This window comes from Bos indicus, chromosome 3 (assembly GCF_029378745.1).
Source record: "Bos indicus isolate NIAB-ARS_2022 breed Sahiwal x Tharparkar chromosome 3, NIAB-ARS_B.indTharparkar_mat_pri_1.0, whole genome shotgun sequence".
Classification (NCBI taxonomy): domain Eukaryota; kingdom Metazoa; phylum Chordata; class Mammalia; order Artiodactyla; family Bovidae; genus Bos; species Bos indicus.
In genome coordinates, this window is record NC_091762.1 from 3157312 (window position 1) to 3175033 (window position 17722).

Consider the following 17722-nt stretch of genomic DNA (forward strand, 5'->3'; position numbering starts at 1 on the left):
GCAGACTTTTGCAAACTCTTCCATTGTGTTATGAAAACAGCCCTAGAAAATAAGTAAGTGAATGAGTGTTGCTGTATTCCAGTGGAACTTTATTTCTAAAAACAGGCGATAGAGCAGCCAACCACGCTACTCCGAGAACCAAGAGTTTGTAATATGTGCTATAAAGTTAGAGTATCTACAGATACTAGACTGGTAGAGCTTAACGAAGTAATTGCTTACTGAATACTCCAAAAAGAGTGGGAGGCGAGAATGGGCAGCCAAAAAAAAAAAAAAAAAAAACTCAGTATTTCTTTTCAGCCAAGGAGGATGTATGTTCATACTTTTAATTTCTGTTTGTCCAGTTCTCTGCACTGATATTAATAAGAGAAAAGTATATAGAGCTATCGGAGAAGGTAATGGCAGCCCACTCCAGTACTCTTGCCTGGAAAATCCCATGGACGGAGGAGCCTGGTAGGCTGCAGTCCATGAGGTCGCTAAGAGTCGGACACGACTGAGCGACTTCACTTTCAGTTTTCACTTTCATGCATTGGAGAAGGAAATGGCAACCCACTCCAGTATTCTTGCCTGGAGAATCCCAGGGACAGAGGAGCCTGGTGGGCTGCCGTCTATGGGGTTGCACAGAGTCGGACACGACTGAAGCGACTTAGCAGCAGCAGCAGCAGCATATAGAGCTATGGTATAGGTATTCTGAGATATTAAAAATCTTTTAAAAATCCCTAAAATGACCTACTTTTATAATTTTTATCTTATTAGCTGCCAAAAGTTTCTATATTCCTTTCCCCACTTCTTAGTATGTAACAGGAGGATTATGAACTTATATCCAGTCTGAAATAGTTCAGTATTTGAAGTTTTTCAGTGGAATATATGCTTCTTTCTTTTAATTAAAATCCTTATTCACTTGCTCTTTCCATATTTTCTTTTGTTGTTTTATTTGCTCTTTAGGATCTTAGGTTATATAAGATTTGACTTTGTAGATGCCTGTGAAACAAGCCATCATAAAATATGAGGCTTTCAGAGTATAGAATACAATTCCCTCAATGAGACCGTTCTTAGGCAAAGAAATAGGCCACTTAATTTCAGATATATACTGTAGCATAAAGTAGTTTTGAGAGAACATAATGAATTGTTTTTGTGTTGAGGTTGTTAAATTGATTAAGTGATGAGGAAACTAACACAGAATGATTCAAATTTCTATAGTGGTTGGTCATACTCTGCCTTACACTACAAGATTTTTTAATTTGTTTTTGTCTACTTGTAATTTTCATTTATGTTATCCTTTCCTCCCCAATTCTTTTAAGGTAGAGATTTTTTAATTTCCTGTATATACCTTAAAGAATCTATATAGAGTACATAGTATGCACCTAAAAGGCATGTGTGAAACAAAACAGTAGATACTATACCCAAATATAAACTTATAAACTTGGCAAATTGAGGTTATACCACTTTTTACTCCCTATCGCTATGTGTGAAAATTCATAATTGCCCCCAACCTGCAGTAGAAATTGTCAAACTTTGGCGTTTTTACTGTGTATTAGGTAAAAATTGCTATCTCATTGTAGTTTTAATTTGCATTTGGATTGAGCATCTCTATTTGTCTAAGAGCTACTCATGTATTTTTTTCTTTCTTTGGTAGGTGGGACACTGTGTATGCTTTTTGCCTATTTCACTATTGGGTCATTTTCTTAGTTTTTAGCTCTTAGGGAGTTTAGCCCTGAGTGCTCTAAGTTACTAATAATTTTTGCAAACTGTTGTTTGTGTTTCAGTTTTACTTAGTATGGTTTTTGCCATGCAAAATTTTATTTGCTGGAGTTTTTTTTTTTTTTTTTCTTATTAGTCTTTTATTAAAGTTATACAGAAATTCATCTTTGTTTTCTACCACTATCTGTTAGTTTCTTATATAGTCATGGCTCAGTCCATTTGGAGTTAATACTGGCATACCTCATTTATTCTTTCTTTTCTCTTTTGTTCTTTGCCAACTTTTGTGTGATTTTTATGAGGAAAAACATGAAAATATGGATTCATTTGAGATCAAAGTTTGCCTCCCCTTTTTTTCAAAGACCAAGAAGCTAGAGGGTCGGAAGATGCAGTGAGGTGAATGATAATTCTTGAATTTGATGTGTATTTGAATAGGGTGAATCCCTGTCAAATTATTAATTAATATTTTCTCTTTGAAATTTGAACATCTGTGTTTGACTAGGGATGCTCCTCCTTTCTTCACACCTAGTGTAGATAATCAGGTCTTTTGGATTTGGGTGCCATAGGATGGGTTAAACAATGTTATCTGAGATCCTAGAGTAAAAGAGTATGAAGGAGTGGGTCAGAACATACATGTCATACTTGGAGAGTCTCAAGGTTTAAATTTGTCAGTGTGACTGCCCCTGGTAGCAGTTTTCCCAAGGAAAGTGCAGTGCTCTCTTATGCCCAGAAACTACTTTCTGATTTCCTGTACTCAGTAATTCCAGTACTTTTAATCTTTTTCATTTATTGTGGTAAAATAAATATCACTTAAAATACACTGCTTTAACCATTTAAATTGTTCATTTCTTTGACATTAAGTACATTGCGTGTTGTTGTACAACCATCACCACTATCCATTTCTAGAATTTTTTCATCTTCCCAAACTGAAAATCTGTGCCCATTAAACACTAAATCTCCATTATCCTCTCCCCTCAGTCCCTGGCAACCACCATTCTAATGTCTATCTCTGTGATTTTTGACTGTTCATGTTTGTGAATGTGCCCTCATAAATGTAGAATCATACTTAAGTCCTTTTGTAACTGGAATGTTTTCAGGGTTCATCCATATTGTAGCATATGTGAGAATTTACTTCCTTTTTAAGAGTGAACAAACTTTCCAATGTATGTGTATACCGTTTTTTTATCTATTCATTTGCCAAAGGCCTGCTTCTGCCTTTTGGCTGTTGTGAGAAATGCTACTGTGGACACAGGTATATAACGTCCGAGTTCTTGTTTCCGCTTCTTTTTCCTTTATACTCCACAGGTAGAACTGCCGTCACGCTGCAACTCTGTGTTTAATTTTTCTGAGACATCAGCACACTGTTTTCCATAACTGGTCCCCATTTTCACCCAGCACTGTTAATCTGAAGTCTCAGTTTACCACCAGTTTGAGACCATAATCTTATGAAAGATTATGGCGTTTACGTATATCAGTTAATAACATCTCTACAGTGTTAACCAGAATCCACTTCCTTTACTTGAGTGATAGTGTGATTGAATAGACTAGCTCTAGTCCCTTCATGACAATACCCCAAGGGTAGGAGTGTACTAACTGGTTAAAAGAGAGCATCACCTCAAGATCAACTGCAACCAACAAACAAAAACAACAACTGCTAACTTATATAGCATTGTCACACGATTATAATAACATCAGGGCTTCCCTTTACAACGTTGGCTCAGATTGTAAAGAAGCTGCCTGCAATGCAGAAGACCTGGGTTCAGTTTTTGGGTCAGGAAGGTCCCTGGAGGACTAAATAGTAATGTGCTTCAGTATTCCTGCCTGGAGAGTTCCATGGACAGAGAAGCTGGTGGGCTATAGTCCATGGGGGTCACAAAGAGTCAGACATGACTGAGCTACTAACACTTACTTATCATAATAGGCCCCCTTATTATTATAGAGGTATAATATTAAGTTGAATAAGGATATCTATCTGTTTCGGTAATTTTTCCCTGTTTCCCAGGTTTGATTCCTGGGTCGGGAAGTATTCTGGCCTGAAGTGGGTAGCCTTTCCCTTCTCCAGGGGATCTTCCCAACCCAGGTATCAAACCCAGGTCTCCCGCATTGCAGGTGGATTCTTTAAGCCTAAGGAAATACAATATTTGGAGGTAAAACACCAAGGTTTGATTCTTATTGCCACTTACTAGCCTAATGTCCTTGGGAGTCATATAACCGCTCTGAGTCTCAATTTTCACGAAGATGAAATCAGGTTTAGGGTTTAGTGTGCAACCTCACCACATCATGATAATCAGATGCCAATGATATAGAAAGTTAGCTGTTATTCTTAAAGTGGTAGGTTTTTGTGTTTTGTTTTTTTTTTAAACAAGTTAGCGCCTGCCCCTGCCCTTGGGATGTTTTTAAATTAGTGTTTGTTTCCCAGCCCAAGATAGGACTGGTTCTTTTCATAGATTAAAACATGGTGGTGATATGTCATATTAACTGAAAATAAATCTAATTACCTTTCCTTGTTTTATCTTTCTCCTTTTGTTTACTTCCTTAATGTGTGGTGATTAGTGATTAGCTGCCTTGACCTTCACATCACTGTTTCCTTTGTGTGAATTTGTAGCAGCGGAAATGGTAGGTCTGCCAGCTTTTATCAGAGGTGTTAAGTTAGTCCAGTGTAGTGACGGATTTTAAGAATAAAAGGAAATTTTCTTAATTCCTAAAATAAAAAACTTGCTTTTTTTTTTTCCTTTTCTTATTATGAGTCAGTAATGGATTGAGTAAATGATCTCCTCTATAGAAAGTATTCTAAATCTTAGTGAAAATCCCAGCAAATTTACCTGGTAAACAGCTAAGGGAAAACGGGTCTCTTCTTATAAATGTATATGATAGTTAAAGCCATGACAGAATTCTCTTTACTTCAAAAGCAAAAAGAATTAATATTTATGAGGAAAAGTACAAGAAAGAGTTTCTTATATTTTTTTTCCTTTGTCACCCACATCTTAATGTATAACCATATGGATATATGGCTATGATCTGAAGAAATGTCAGTGAGAATTTGTCATTGTCTCCTTCAACAGGTATATGTGCTTAGGACAGGGATAAAAATAAGTAAGTTTAATTTTTTATCACACTTTTGGCTTCCGTAGGGCAAAGAATTTTGATATGGCTTGTATGTCTGTAAGGACAGGTTCTAATTATGTCATGTCAGTTTATCTTAAAGTCATCAAAATGGTAGATGCCTGCCATCTCCTGCATCTCATCATTAATTTATGTCATTTTATTTAAGGATTAGAACTTAATTCATTAATTCCAGTATAGCTCATCTTTAAGCAAAGTATTTTCATTTGTAGTATTTAACTTTAAATCAGTTAGAGAATGCATTTGGTTTGAAAAGTGATAGGTAAGTACTAAGTGAGAACAGATTATTCAGGCATCATCTTAATCTGATCCCTTTGAATTGTTTCAGTGAGTTTAAGGCTTCATTTAGAATATTCCTGTCCTTGTTGAAGAATAAATCAAGTTCTTCACTATGCCAGGAATTCTTTGATGCTGAGATGCAAGAGCAAGGAGTGATTATCTCTACCCTTGTGAAACTCACAGTCTATGTGGGAAGACAGATCCATAAATAATAGCAGAATGTGATTGATAACTTTTGTGTATGTATACATATATAAAATGGTTTGGGAGGGGGGAAAGTGTGCTATGGAAGTGAAATCACTATAGGAATTAGTTCTGTGAAACTAAGATTTTATACAGAAGGGGCATTTAAATTGTATCTTGAAGGGTGAGTAGGAGTTTTCCAATTTTATCAGAATTTTCTTAGCATAGTTTGAATAAAAACATGAAGGCTTGAAAGTATATAATAAACATAGAGATCACCGAGTCCAGAATTGTTGGTGAATGTCACTGCTTAATGTCTGTACTTCACAGCACAGTGGTAAGTGACTTTTCCCTGTGTTTCTTTCCTTCTTTCTATGTGTTTCTTTTTCCTTTATTTATTGGCCCTGTTATATGACTTATGGGCTCTAAGTTTCCTGGCCAGGGGTTGAACCCAGGCCCAAGCAGCGAAAGTGCCAAATCCTAACCACTGGACCATCAGGGAACTCCCTGCGCGTGTTTTTTGTAGTTTAAGTCTGCTGGTGACAGATTCTCTTACTCTTCATTTATCCCCAAATATTTGTTTATCTTTACTTTTGAAGGATATGTTCATAGGATATAGAATTCTGGATTGACTGCTTTTGTTTGTTTTAATCCTTTCAGCTTCAGGTTTATTTTCTTTTAATAGTGGCAACCCGTATTTATTACAGTTATATACAGTCGGATCTTATATTCTGAAACCTATACCTGATCACAAGAAAGAACACGTTTGTGGATGAGGCGGGGACAGACAGGAGAGCCTGGGCCTGGCTCCTGGTGGGGTGGGACATCTCCCTGGAGCGGCAGTGGGGCCGCAGCAAGTGAGCGGTCGGGAGCAGTGCGCCATCGCTTGTGGTGGTGACCAGGCCGGGGCTGGGACAAGCACACTCGGGCAGCATCGCCTGGGCAGGGCCTGGCTGGGGGGCCCCGGAGCTCTCACCCAGAGGGAAGCGCAGGGCCGTCGCTTCTGAAATCAGGACAGTGTGGCCCCCGTGGCCACTGGTGAAACAGCTTCAGGTATTTCTGATGAGAAGACCTTTATGTCTTTGTATCCCTGTAGATAATAATAACTTTTCTCTGGCTGCTTTCAGATATTTTTCTTTAAGCTTGGTTTTTAGCAATTTGACTATTATGTACCTAAGGGTACTGTAATGTAACTTTTTGTTTTTTTGCTGTACTGGGCAGCTTAACAGGATCTTAGTTCCCCAACCAGGGCTTGAACCTGGGCCTCCATGGTGAAAGCATCAAATCCTAACTACTAGACCAGCAGGGAACCCCGCCCCCACAAGGGTATTTTTTTTTTTTTTTTTAATTATTCCTCTATAGCTTATGGCTTTTTTTTTAATTTGGGAGAATTTCAGTGATTATTTCTTCACTTATTTTTTTCTGCCCCATTCTTTATCTCTTAATTCCATTTACTTATAGTCTGTTTAGTATTGTCCAATAGAAAACTGAGTCTATTCAATTATTTAGTCTTTTTCTGTCTGTTGTTTAGATAGGATAATTTCTTGTAATCTGTCTTCAAGTTCACAGACTCCTCTCTTCTATCTCTAATCTAAAAAAGGAGTTTCAACACTCCTCTTTTATCCCTAATCTGAGTTAACCCTAAGCTTGTCATAGTATTTTTTAGCTCCTGGATTTCCATTTGGTTATTTTTTAGTCTTTTTCCTTCCTTGCTGAAGTTTACTATTTGTTCATTTATTGTGAATGAATATATTTCTTTTATGTCCCCTGTCATGGTTAATTAGCTTCTTTAAAACCTTGCTTACAATTCCAAAGTTTGGATCATCTCAAGGTTGAACTCTGTTGCCTGTTTTCTTTTGTCTGGGTCATGTTTTCCTGTCTCTTGGTATGTCTCAATTTTGGATTGTATCATGTGCATTGTAAATGATAGGCTATAGAGAGTCTGTTGCTGCTGCTGCTAAGTCGCTTCAGTCGTGTCCAACTCTGTGCAACCCCAGAGACGGCAGCCCACCAGGCTCCCCCATCCCTGGGATTCTCCAGGCAAGAACACTGGAGTGGGCATAGAGAGTCTAGATTCTGTTATTCTTAACAGAGAGGGGTGTTTTTGTCTGTTTGTTTGTTTGTTTAAGTGGACAGTTAAGTTGGCTCCAAGGTTCAAAGCTTCAAACTCCAAGGTCTGTTTTCTTTGTGGTAGACATCTAGGAAATCTCAAGTTATTTTAGTCTTATTTGGTTGAAGGCAGTCTCTCCCATGAATAGCTTAAGAGTTAACCAGAGAATTGGGCGGAGTTTGCATGCTAAGTTGCTTCAGTTTTGTCTGACTCTTTGCAACCCCATGGACTAGCCCACCAGGCTCCTCCGTCCATGGGGTTTTCCAGGCAGGAATACCGGAGTAGGTTGCCGTTTCTTCTCCAGGGGATCTTCCTGACCCAGGGATCAAACCTGCATCGTGTATCTCCTGCACTGGCAGGCAGGATCTTTACCACTAGCGCCACCTGGGTAGAGTTTAGATGCAGAATTTTACAGGGCCCTGTTAACTCTATTTTCCAGGAATTTTTTTCAGTTGCTATGGTTTAGAAGGAAATGGCAACCCTCTCCAGTATCCTTGCCTGGAGAATTTCATGGACAGAGGAGCCTGGTGGGCTACAGTCCACGGGGTCACAAAGAGTTGGACACGACAAAGTGACTAACACTTTCACATTCATGGTTGTCCAAAACTCTGGTACTTCAAACTAGTAAGACTGCAATTTCATACTGAGTTTTCGATACCCCACATAGTGCCAGCTGGGTTCTACTATCTGTTATGAGATTTTAAAAGGATAGAACATCTATCTTCTTACACAAAACTAAAATTCAGAACATTCTCCTTGACTGATTGAAATTGTCACTTGATCCCCTAATCTTCCCAAAAGAGATCCTATTTACAAAAGAGGCCTTTGGACAACCTAAGGAGAGAAAAATATTCATTCATTCAACTTTACGAAGGAAATGATGTTATTCTGGTGCAGATTTGATATACTTATCCTTTTAGAATTTTGATTTTCACCTTGCAAGATATGTGTTGAAGTCAGCAATATAATTTATTACAATATAACTGTGTTCAAGAATGTTAGAGTGCCACAGCCACACAGGACTGTGGCTTCTTTCAAGGTGCTTGGTGGGAAAATTTGATGGGCCCAACAAGGGGCTTCAGGTTCCCAAAACTATTTTATCAATTTTCTTTGTTGACTTTTTACATGAGATTTTGTTTAAAGAAAGGGTTCTGTGACTAAAGAGTCTAAAAATAATTGATCTAGTAAGCCCTCTTCTTTTAAACATAAGGAAAATTGAGATTTGGTACAATAAAAAGATATTGCGTATTGGGTTTTGTGTGTTTTTTTTTGCATAATTTGCCAGTATTGGAAATCAAGTCTTCTGTTACCCAGTACTCTTTCAGCTATGTAAGTGTTATACTGTCATTAAACATTTAATCTTTTTGTCATCCTCCTGAATAGCCTGGGACTATTGAATGTGAAAACCTGTGAAAATCCTGGGACTGTTGAATGGGGCCATTCAGGGTGTTTGGATTTACAGGCAGCATTATGCATAAAGTAAAGATTATGTTATGGGAACTTGATGAGAAATTGTAATCAATTGGAACGGAAGGTTGGTTGCGGATGCCAGAGAAACTGACAAAGAGCAAAGTGAGGGTGGCTATGGCTTGAGTTATTTTAGCTAAATGACTAAGAAATAAAATTTAGCAGAATGTGTTTATTGCCAGTGACCTGTGTCTTCCCAAAATATCCAGTTAGCAACCAACAACTTCCTTTTCTTGATCACCAGTCCTTATCCTTTGCAGAGAGGAAGGAACGCAAATCCTGTAGTGGTATTTTTCTGAGTTTCCTGCCAAAAGAAGGCATGATTACGGGAAAATGGCTTTCCTTTGTTTTTCCCTTCTGACACACACTCTTCAGTTGTTACCCGATTACGCAGGACTAGACAGAAATTCAAAATAATTTTTCCAAAAAATAACTTCAAAGCATGACCACATCTTATATTTTGTATTTCTGTTAAGCAGTCTTCTGTATCATCTTCTTAATATATTGAAACTCTCATCTTTTAGCATAATGCATATTTCTAAACTGTATCTTGTAAGAAGGCCTGAAAAATTGGAGGAGAATTGAAAGACTATAGGAAAGCAGTCCGGTCGAGTTTAATGAATGAAGTTCTTGAAAGATACAAAGGAGAAAATATATATAAATGAACCTGCTATACAGTGTGAAGCTCAGTGAGCATTTATTGAGTTACAGCCTGACAGTTGGATCTCCTTTGTTTATCTGCATATAAGGATAATATGTGTCACTGAGTTGCTGTGAGGATTAAATGAGAATGTACATGTGGAGTGCTTAGAACAATGCCTACCACTTTGAGATAGCACCTATGGAGATATTTCTCATTTTAAATTATCCTGTTCAGCAATATTGTAAAAACTTGAAGACAAGGAATGAGAAAGTGATTTATAACTATTTTTAATACAATTATTATTTTTCCATATATTCTTAAGTCTTTATATGCATTTTCATAGACTCTTTTTTAGAGCAGTTTTCGGTTCACAGCCAAATTGAATGGACTGTACAGAGATTTCCTATGACTCCTTGTCCCCCAGTTGCACGTAGCCTCCTCTACTGTCAACACCTTACGAAAGAGTGGTACATTTCTTTACAGTCAGTAAACCTACATTGACACATCATCATTCAAAAGTCCATAATTTATATTAGTGTTCACTCTTGATGTTGTACATTCTATGGGTTTTGATTTATATGCACTTATTCACTTAACAATGTAATGTATTTTTTCTTTTATAGTCTTATATAGTCTTCATAAGTGTAAGTTTTTAACAGGTCAGGCCTGCTATAAGATTTTTCACTTCTAAGATAAATATCCTTTAGAGAGTTGTGGTTTAATAGAGGAAAACTGTGTCTGAGTTATAACCTCCATCTGCCCCAGCTTTCTCATCTCAAAACCAAGGATAACTAAGGACTGATGTCTAGTCCTTAAAACTATTCGCAAACTTAGAATTTATAGAAACATGGAATGTTGTTACTACTGTGGAGAGAACCATGGCCTCGAGCCGTGTTTTAGAGGAAAAGACTTCATAGACACAGAAGCAGGGAACCTTTTTGTCTAAGAAAAACTAGTCCATAAAATAAACCTTTTTTCTTTTTAAGGTAGAGAGGGGCTTCCCTGGTGGCTCAGTGGTAAAAAACTTGCCTGCCGATGTAGGAGACATGGGTTCGATGTGTGATCCAGGGAACATCCCACATGCTGTGGGGCAGCTAAGCCCATGCACCCACAACTACTGAGCCTGTTCTGTAGCGGCCAGGAGCCGGGACTACTGAAGCCCACGTGCCCCGCAGCCTGTGCTCCGCAACGGGAGAAGCCACTGCAAGCGCGGTGAGAAGCCTGTGCGCCACAGCTAGAGGGCAGCCCTGAAAGTGAGAGTGTTAGACACTCAGTGGTGTCCAGCTCTTTGCGACCCCATGAATTGTAGCCTACCAGGCTCCTCTGTCCATGGAATTCTTCAGGCAAGAATACTGGCATGAGTTGCCGTTTCCTTCTCCAGGGGATCTTCCCGACCCAGGGATCAAACACAGGTCTCCTGCATTGCAGTCAGATTGTTTACCATCTGAGCCACCAGGGAAGCCCAGAGAGTAGCCCTGGCTCACTGCAACTAGAGAAATGCTCATATAGCAACAAAGACCCAGCACAGTCAAAAATAAATAAATAAGTAAACATTAAAAATAAAATATTGTGGGTTCAATTGTGAGAGGATAGGAATTCAAACTCATTTTTAGAATTTCACTAAAAGATAAAATTGCATATAGTAAATGCAGAGCGTTGGTATTAAAATACAAATACTTGAGTAATGTACCACTGATAAACTTGATTTGGTATTTACAAAGGAAGTCTGAAATGAGATCCACAAGGAGAACAAAGCATAAACCTGCCTGGATATACATGAACTTCAGTCTTGGCTACTAAAGTGCCTTGTTTTAACGTTTCTGTTACCATCGTGGTCATTGCTGTTAGGGCTGTTTTCCATCTAGAACAGTGGCTTGTGTCCAGTAGTCATTTATGTTTTAAATTCATAATGAGATTGTCAACAGTCTACCCTTTCAGTCTGTGCTTTGAAATATTTCCTATTTTCCTTTTACTTGTCTTCTTTAAATCACAGTAAACCTGTGATTTAAAGGGCCTCAGAGGTTTTTACACTGGTCTTTATCTCTAAAATGATAAGGACTCACTTAATTGACCCTTCTACAGAATAACTGAGCAAGGATACTTTGTACATTTTCTCTAGATTATATTAATGTATTTGTCAGCTAGACAGATGTGTTTATCAGTAGCTAATTCAGTAATGCCTTACTATTTTAGATTTTATCTTTAACTTCCCATCATGCCTTGCTTTGCTGGATACATTGTAGGTGGTCAGGAAATACTTACTGATTAAATAGGAGTGGCATTCTGTTATTTGGTCTTCTTACTGCTTTGTGCAGTGAATTTTTAAAGGGGGCATGAAGGAGCTACTTTTATTATGAAAGTAATATAAATATTCTCCAGCGTTACTGAGGAAAACTTACCTGAACTACTAATGGTTCTTTTTCTTCTTGTTTTTAGATTTGTTTTTATTATTTATTTCTCTATGGCCATGCTTTTAGGCTTGTGGGACTTTATCAATAATTTTGGACAGGCCTTTCTACTCTTCCAGGTTTTAATTGATTTCTCAAAATATTAAATGAAGAAATTAGCAAGCATAACTAGATATCTTTAAGGTTTTTCCCTCTTACAAATGCTGTACAAAATCTTAACTGACCTTTACTTACCCCTCCAAATCCATTTACCTCTTTCCTGTACCTTTAAAGCAAACCAATTCCTCCCCACATCACACCATCCACTCCTGATTGCTCTTTAGAGCTCCTGCACCTCTCTGCTCCTGCTAGTTGAGTCCTTGTCCTTCAAGAGCCACATGTGTTTATTCCCAAACTGTTTGTGTTAGTTTTACTCATTGCTGTATTTATGTGATTTAATTTAATGTTATATTAACTGATGAAATCTGAATATAAAAATAATTTTTTTATGAGTTCTAGTTTCATAAAGTTGAGTTCCTAAAAAAAAAAAAACAAAAAGAAAACCCAAAAAACTATTGAATTAGATTTAAGTGGGACAACTGAAAAAGATGAGGGGCTGTGCTAAAAATATAAGTGGATTCTAGACTCAGATCTCTTTGCAAGATTCTTAATTCTTTCACTTATTTGAAGAAGTTGATACTGACTATTTCAGTTTTAGCTTCAGGTGTTGCAGTAATGACTGAATTCAGCTATAAGGCTCAGCAAAGGCAGAAAAATAACACAGTAGTAATCATTTTATTTTAGGTGATATCAGTACTTTTTATTTGTAAGGCTTCTCTTTATGAGATGTATTTTAAATACTTTTCTCTATATCTCATATTAAAACCCAGTTTTTATTCTGTTTCCTTCACAGAACATCCAGAAGATTCTTGGCCTTGCCCCTTCGCGAGCTGCCACAAAGCAGGCAGGTGGATTTCTTGGCCCTCCACCTCCTTCTGGGAAGTTCTCTTGAAATCAAGAAGAACCCTATATTTCTGTCATTCTTTTCAGATATTCAAATCAGACCCAGCAACTATTTTACAGCAAGAGCCATAGGCAGCCTTAGCACTTGGGCTCACTTCTAGATTTGAGTTATTTTTAGGCTTTTTGGGGGGTATAATTTGAATAAGAATGGTACCTAACAAACGGGATAGTGCTTTTGGTTACAGATTAATTTTTTTTTAACAAGTGTGTTGATTAATTAAGCCCAGGTGATGTTTATGTAATGAGAAACAAATTTGTATTTTGCTTACATGAATATATCTGTGGGGTCAACTTTCAAGTATGTGCTGTGTGCCATGTATCTTGGAAGTTGGCTCTCCATGAGCATTTTGAGATCTGGAAGAAAAATTTAGTTTATGTAACTCTTAGTTGAAACTATATGTTGTGTGTGTTGTTTTTTTTTTAAGCAGAATACATGACCTGAGATCTAATAAAAGAGGCTAGAATTTTACTTATTTCATCTACAAGGAGACATCTGTTTTGATTTGCTATATTTCTAGATACGTATTTTTAGTAATCTGAACGTAAGGGTAAACATTGGCCAGAAAGGGGCAATGCTGTTTTTGTTTTTATTCTTTTTCTCCCGTTCCCTTCACCATGGGGCAGTGTTTGAGAGTAATATTTTATCACTCTTGCTTCATATGCTCAAATATAAAGTTGCCCTGTTATAGGAATTGGAAAGCAGGAAAGGAAAGGAAAGTAGTAACTCACGGGAGTATAACAGTAGAGCTCCTCAGCAGTTTCCTTCATACCCCAGTACAATCTGTTGGGTTCTTGAGAAGATTCAAGTTGATCCCACTCTTAGCTCTCCCCCTGGAGGCAAGTTTATGGTTGCATGTGGTTAATTTGCAGAGCTTCCTTGTAGTCACAGTGGCCTTCAGTTCCTCTGTGCTGCTTTATAAAGGATGAGAGAATGCTTATACCATGATTTTCCTCCATGATCCGTGGAATTGGAAATCCTGTGTGGAGTGATAGCTCTAGTTACTAAAATATTTACATTGATCAGTAGTGTCCTCAGATGCACGTTTTCTACCAGTAAGAAAGTCACAGCTGGTAAACCAACATCGGACTTTTCAATTGCATAAAGTCCAGAAGACCGTGGGATAATATTTTCAAAGCTGGACAAAATAATTATCAACCTAGAATTTTATGTACAGCTAAACCATAAGTTTGGGGGCAAAACTGTGGACAGTATTTTGACAGCTACGGTATCCAAGATAGTTGAATTATTAAAGGATGTATTTTCAGACACAAAAAAAAATACCAGGAGAAAGGTGTGGGATATAAGCACAATGGTCAACACAGAAATTGATAAAATCTATGGATAAAGTTAAATGTTTCATGGATTATCTAGTTTAGGGATTATCTCAAGACAGCACCACAAGGTTATACTGTTCTCACACTCATTTAACAGATGAAGAAATTGAGGCAAGAGAGGTTAAATAACTTGATCAGCATCACATAGCTAGTGAGTGGCAGAGTTAGGGTTTGAACCCAAGCAGTTAAAAGCCATTTAGCCCAAGCTCTCAAATGCTGTGTTGCATTATAACTTCCCCATATAGTATGTGGTGAGCCTCTTCCCATCACTTTACCTTATCTCCTCAGAAGATACGAGCTCCAAAGTTGGTGCTTTGTCTTTTTTTGTTCTTGTTTCCTTGAAGCCATCACATCCCATGGTGGGAGAGAGCACCGCAGGAACTCATTAGATGCAGATGAAATGCAGCAGAAATCTGTTTCAGAAAAGGGGGCTTCCCTGGTGGCTCAGACAGTTAAAGAATCCACCTACCAATACAGGAGACACAGGGGATGCAGCTTTGATCTCTGGGTTTGGAAGATCCCCTGGTGAAGGAGAGAGCAACCCCCTCTAGTATTCTTGCCTGGAGAATTCCATGGACAGAGGAGCCTGGCGGGTTATGGTCCATGGGGTTGCAAAGGAGTTGGACATAATGGAGCGACTAACACCTATCAAAAAAGCTGCCTGATAGTGGATGGTGATGACTTCTAATGGTCTTTTCTCTATATCACTAACTGTTCCAGGCAAAATAAAAATTAAAAAGGTGACAATGAAGGAAATGATGATCATAAAAACAATGATGACAAATGATGGAATATCTAAAATAAAACATAAAATGATAAGAAACCACCCTCAAAATTCTGCCATCACCTGGTAAAATGAAAATATATAGTTCATCTTACTACTCACCCTCTTAGGTTTTGAAGCTGATGCTTTCTAGGCAGATTTCTAATGGATGTTGAGGTTTTTATAAATTTCAGTGGAAGAGGGTAAATAAGACGGAGAAGTAAAAAGGGAGAAGGAAGGAAGAGAAATAACATCTACTCACCCTGTTCCTAAAAGGAAGCAGTAACAACGATGTATACACTGGAAACAAAGCTGTTACATCACAGGAATGTAAATTCAAGGAGATTTTAAGGGCTACTGGAGCCTTGCTGTTGTGGGTGTTTTTTTTTTTTTTTTCCCTTAATTACTTGCCCCGAAAAATTTTTAAGACTAGCCATTTGGATGACTCTAAATCCAGACCATCACCAAGTTAATGGAGATGACATTCGTGGCCAATCTTAGGTCTGCCCTTGCTTGCTTCTGTTTTTCTTACATTATTCTAAAACAAATCCTAGGCATTGTATTTTTTACTCTGATATTTCAAGGCTTTAAAAAATATCTATCTACATTTATATCTCTGTATCTCAGTACCATTTTCACACTTTAAAAATTTAGCACTTCCTTGATAGGATAAATGTTAAAGTTTTTTACAGTTGTTTTTTTTTTTTAATCTGGAGCAAATATTAGATTGCCATATTGTAGTTGGTTGATAAGTGTTGTAAATCTCTTCTATTGTAGTGATTCTCAAACTAGAATACATTAGAATCACCTGGAAGTCTTGTTAAACCACAGTCCCCTGAGCCCCACTGCAGAGTTTCTGAATAGAGCTTGAGAATTTGCACTTCTAAAAAATTCCAAGGTGACATTGATATTGGCTGGTTTAAAGTCCACTCACATTTTACTTCCCCACCATCTCTCTTTCATTTCCTGCTTTGCAATTTTTAAATAAATATGCTTAGAGAATTTTAATAGTGTTGGGAAATACTTATACAATAATATATGGGAAAGAATCGTTAAAATAATAAAATATATCTTCAGTTCAGTTCAGTTGAGTCGCTCAGTCGTGTCCGACTCTTTCCAACCCCATGAACCCCAGCACACCAGGCCTCCGTGTCCATCACCAACTGCCAGAGTCCCCCCAAACCCATGTCCATTGAGTCGGTGATGCCATCCAACCATCTCATCCTCCGTCGTCCCCTTCTCCTCCTGCCCGCAATCTTTCCCAGCATCAGGGTCTTTTCAAATGAGTCAGCTCTTCGCATCAGGTGGCCAAAGTATTGGAGTTTCAGCTTCAACATCAGTCCTTCCAGTGAACACCCAGGACTGATCTCCTTTAGGATGGACTGGTTGGATCTCCTTGCAGTCCAAGGGACTCCCAAGAGTCTTCGCCAACACCACAGTTCAAAAGCATCAATTCTTCGGCACTCAGCTTTCTTTATAGTCTAACTCTCACATCCGTACATGACCACTGGAAAAACCATAGCCTTGACTAGATGGACCTTTGTTGACAAAGTAATATCTCTGCTTTTTAATGTGCTGTTTAGGTTGGTCATATCTTTCCTTCCAAGGAGTAAGTGTCTTTTATTTTCATGGCTGCAATCACCATCTGTAGTGATTTTGGAGCCCAGAAAAATAAAATCAGCCACTGTTTCCACTGTTTCCCCATCTATTAGCCATGAAGTGATAGGACTGGATGCTGTGATCTTAGTTTTCTGAATGTTGAGCTTTAAGCCAACTTTTTCACTCTCCTTTTTCACTTTCATCAAGAGGCTCTTTAATTCTTCACTTTCTGCCATAAGGGTTGTGTCATCTGCATATCTGAGGCTATTGATATTTCTCCTGGCAATCTTGATTCCAGCTTGTACTTCATCCAGCCTGGCATTTCTTATGATGTAATCTGCATATAAATTAAATAAGCAGAGTACCATATACAGCTTTGACATACTCCTTTTCCTATTTGGAACCAGTCTGTTGTTCCATGTCCAGTTCTAACTGTTGCTTCCTGACCTGCATACAGGTTTCTCAAGAGGCAGGTCAGGTGGTCTGGTATTCCCATCTCCTTCAGAATTTTCCACAGTTTATTGTGATCCACACATTCTATTTCTGCTTTATTGACTATGCCAAAGCCTGTGACTGTGTAGATCACAATATTTTCACTACATTTAATTAAAATGATAAAAATAAATTGAAACCCACCTATATGTCCTTGAATACTTCTCCTAAGAGTTACCTGTGGTATCTCTTAGAAATTAAGTTAGTTACCTGTGGAACATACCATAGTTTTCAGATTCAGTCACTTGCTCATTCATTCTTTGCTATTTCCTGAACTGAACTGAAATTTTTTAGGAAAAGCAGAATAAGTGCATGATTATCTAGTTTTTAAAATAAAGAGCTGTTTACTATAATCTTCCAGGGGTGAACAAGATGTGTGTGTGTGTGTGTGTGTGCAGTTCACAGGTTTAGACATACTTGCTTCACTTCACTTCACTGAAGTTATTTTTCTTATGGATGCTCAAATTGTCCTATTTTTGGCTAGTGAGAGACTTTTTAAATTGGCTTCTGGGGCCGTTTGACGACCCTAGTTTTCGTTGGTGGCATCCTTGCTAAGGGATAGGATGTTTCAGTATCACCTCACATTTCCTGCCTGACTGGAAGACAATGCTTTCTTCAGGGAG

The 17722-nt window shown here is 38.0% G+C and overlaps 1 protein-coding gene across 1 annotated transcript in view; it reads left to right on the forward strand.

The window, feature by feature from the left end:
* The window catches only part of TMCO1 (transmembrane and coiled-coil domains 1), a 55818-nt gene extending 42439 nt beyond the window's left edge, over window positions 1-13379 (forward strand). Inside the window, exon 7 of the mRNA XM_019986655.2 lies at window positions 12801-13379. Coding sequence (XP_019842214.1) covers window positions 12801-12899 — 99 coding nt within the window. The 3' untranslated portion in view covers window positions 12900-13379. The remainder of the gene's footprint in view (window positions 1-12800) is intronic.
* Window positions 13380-17722: the final 4343 nt, after the last annotated feature.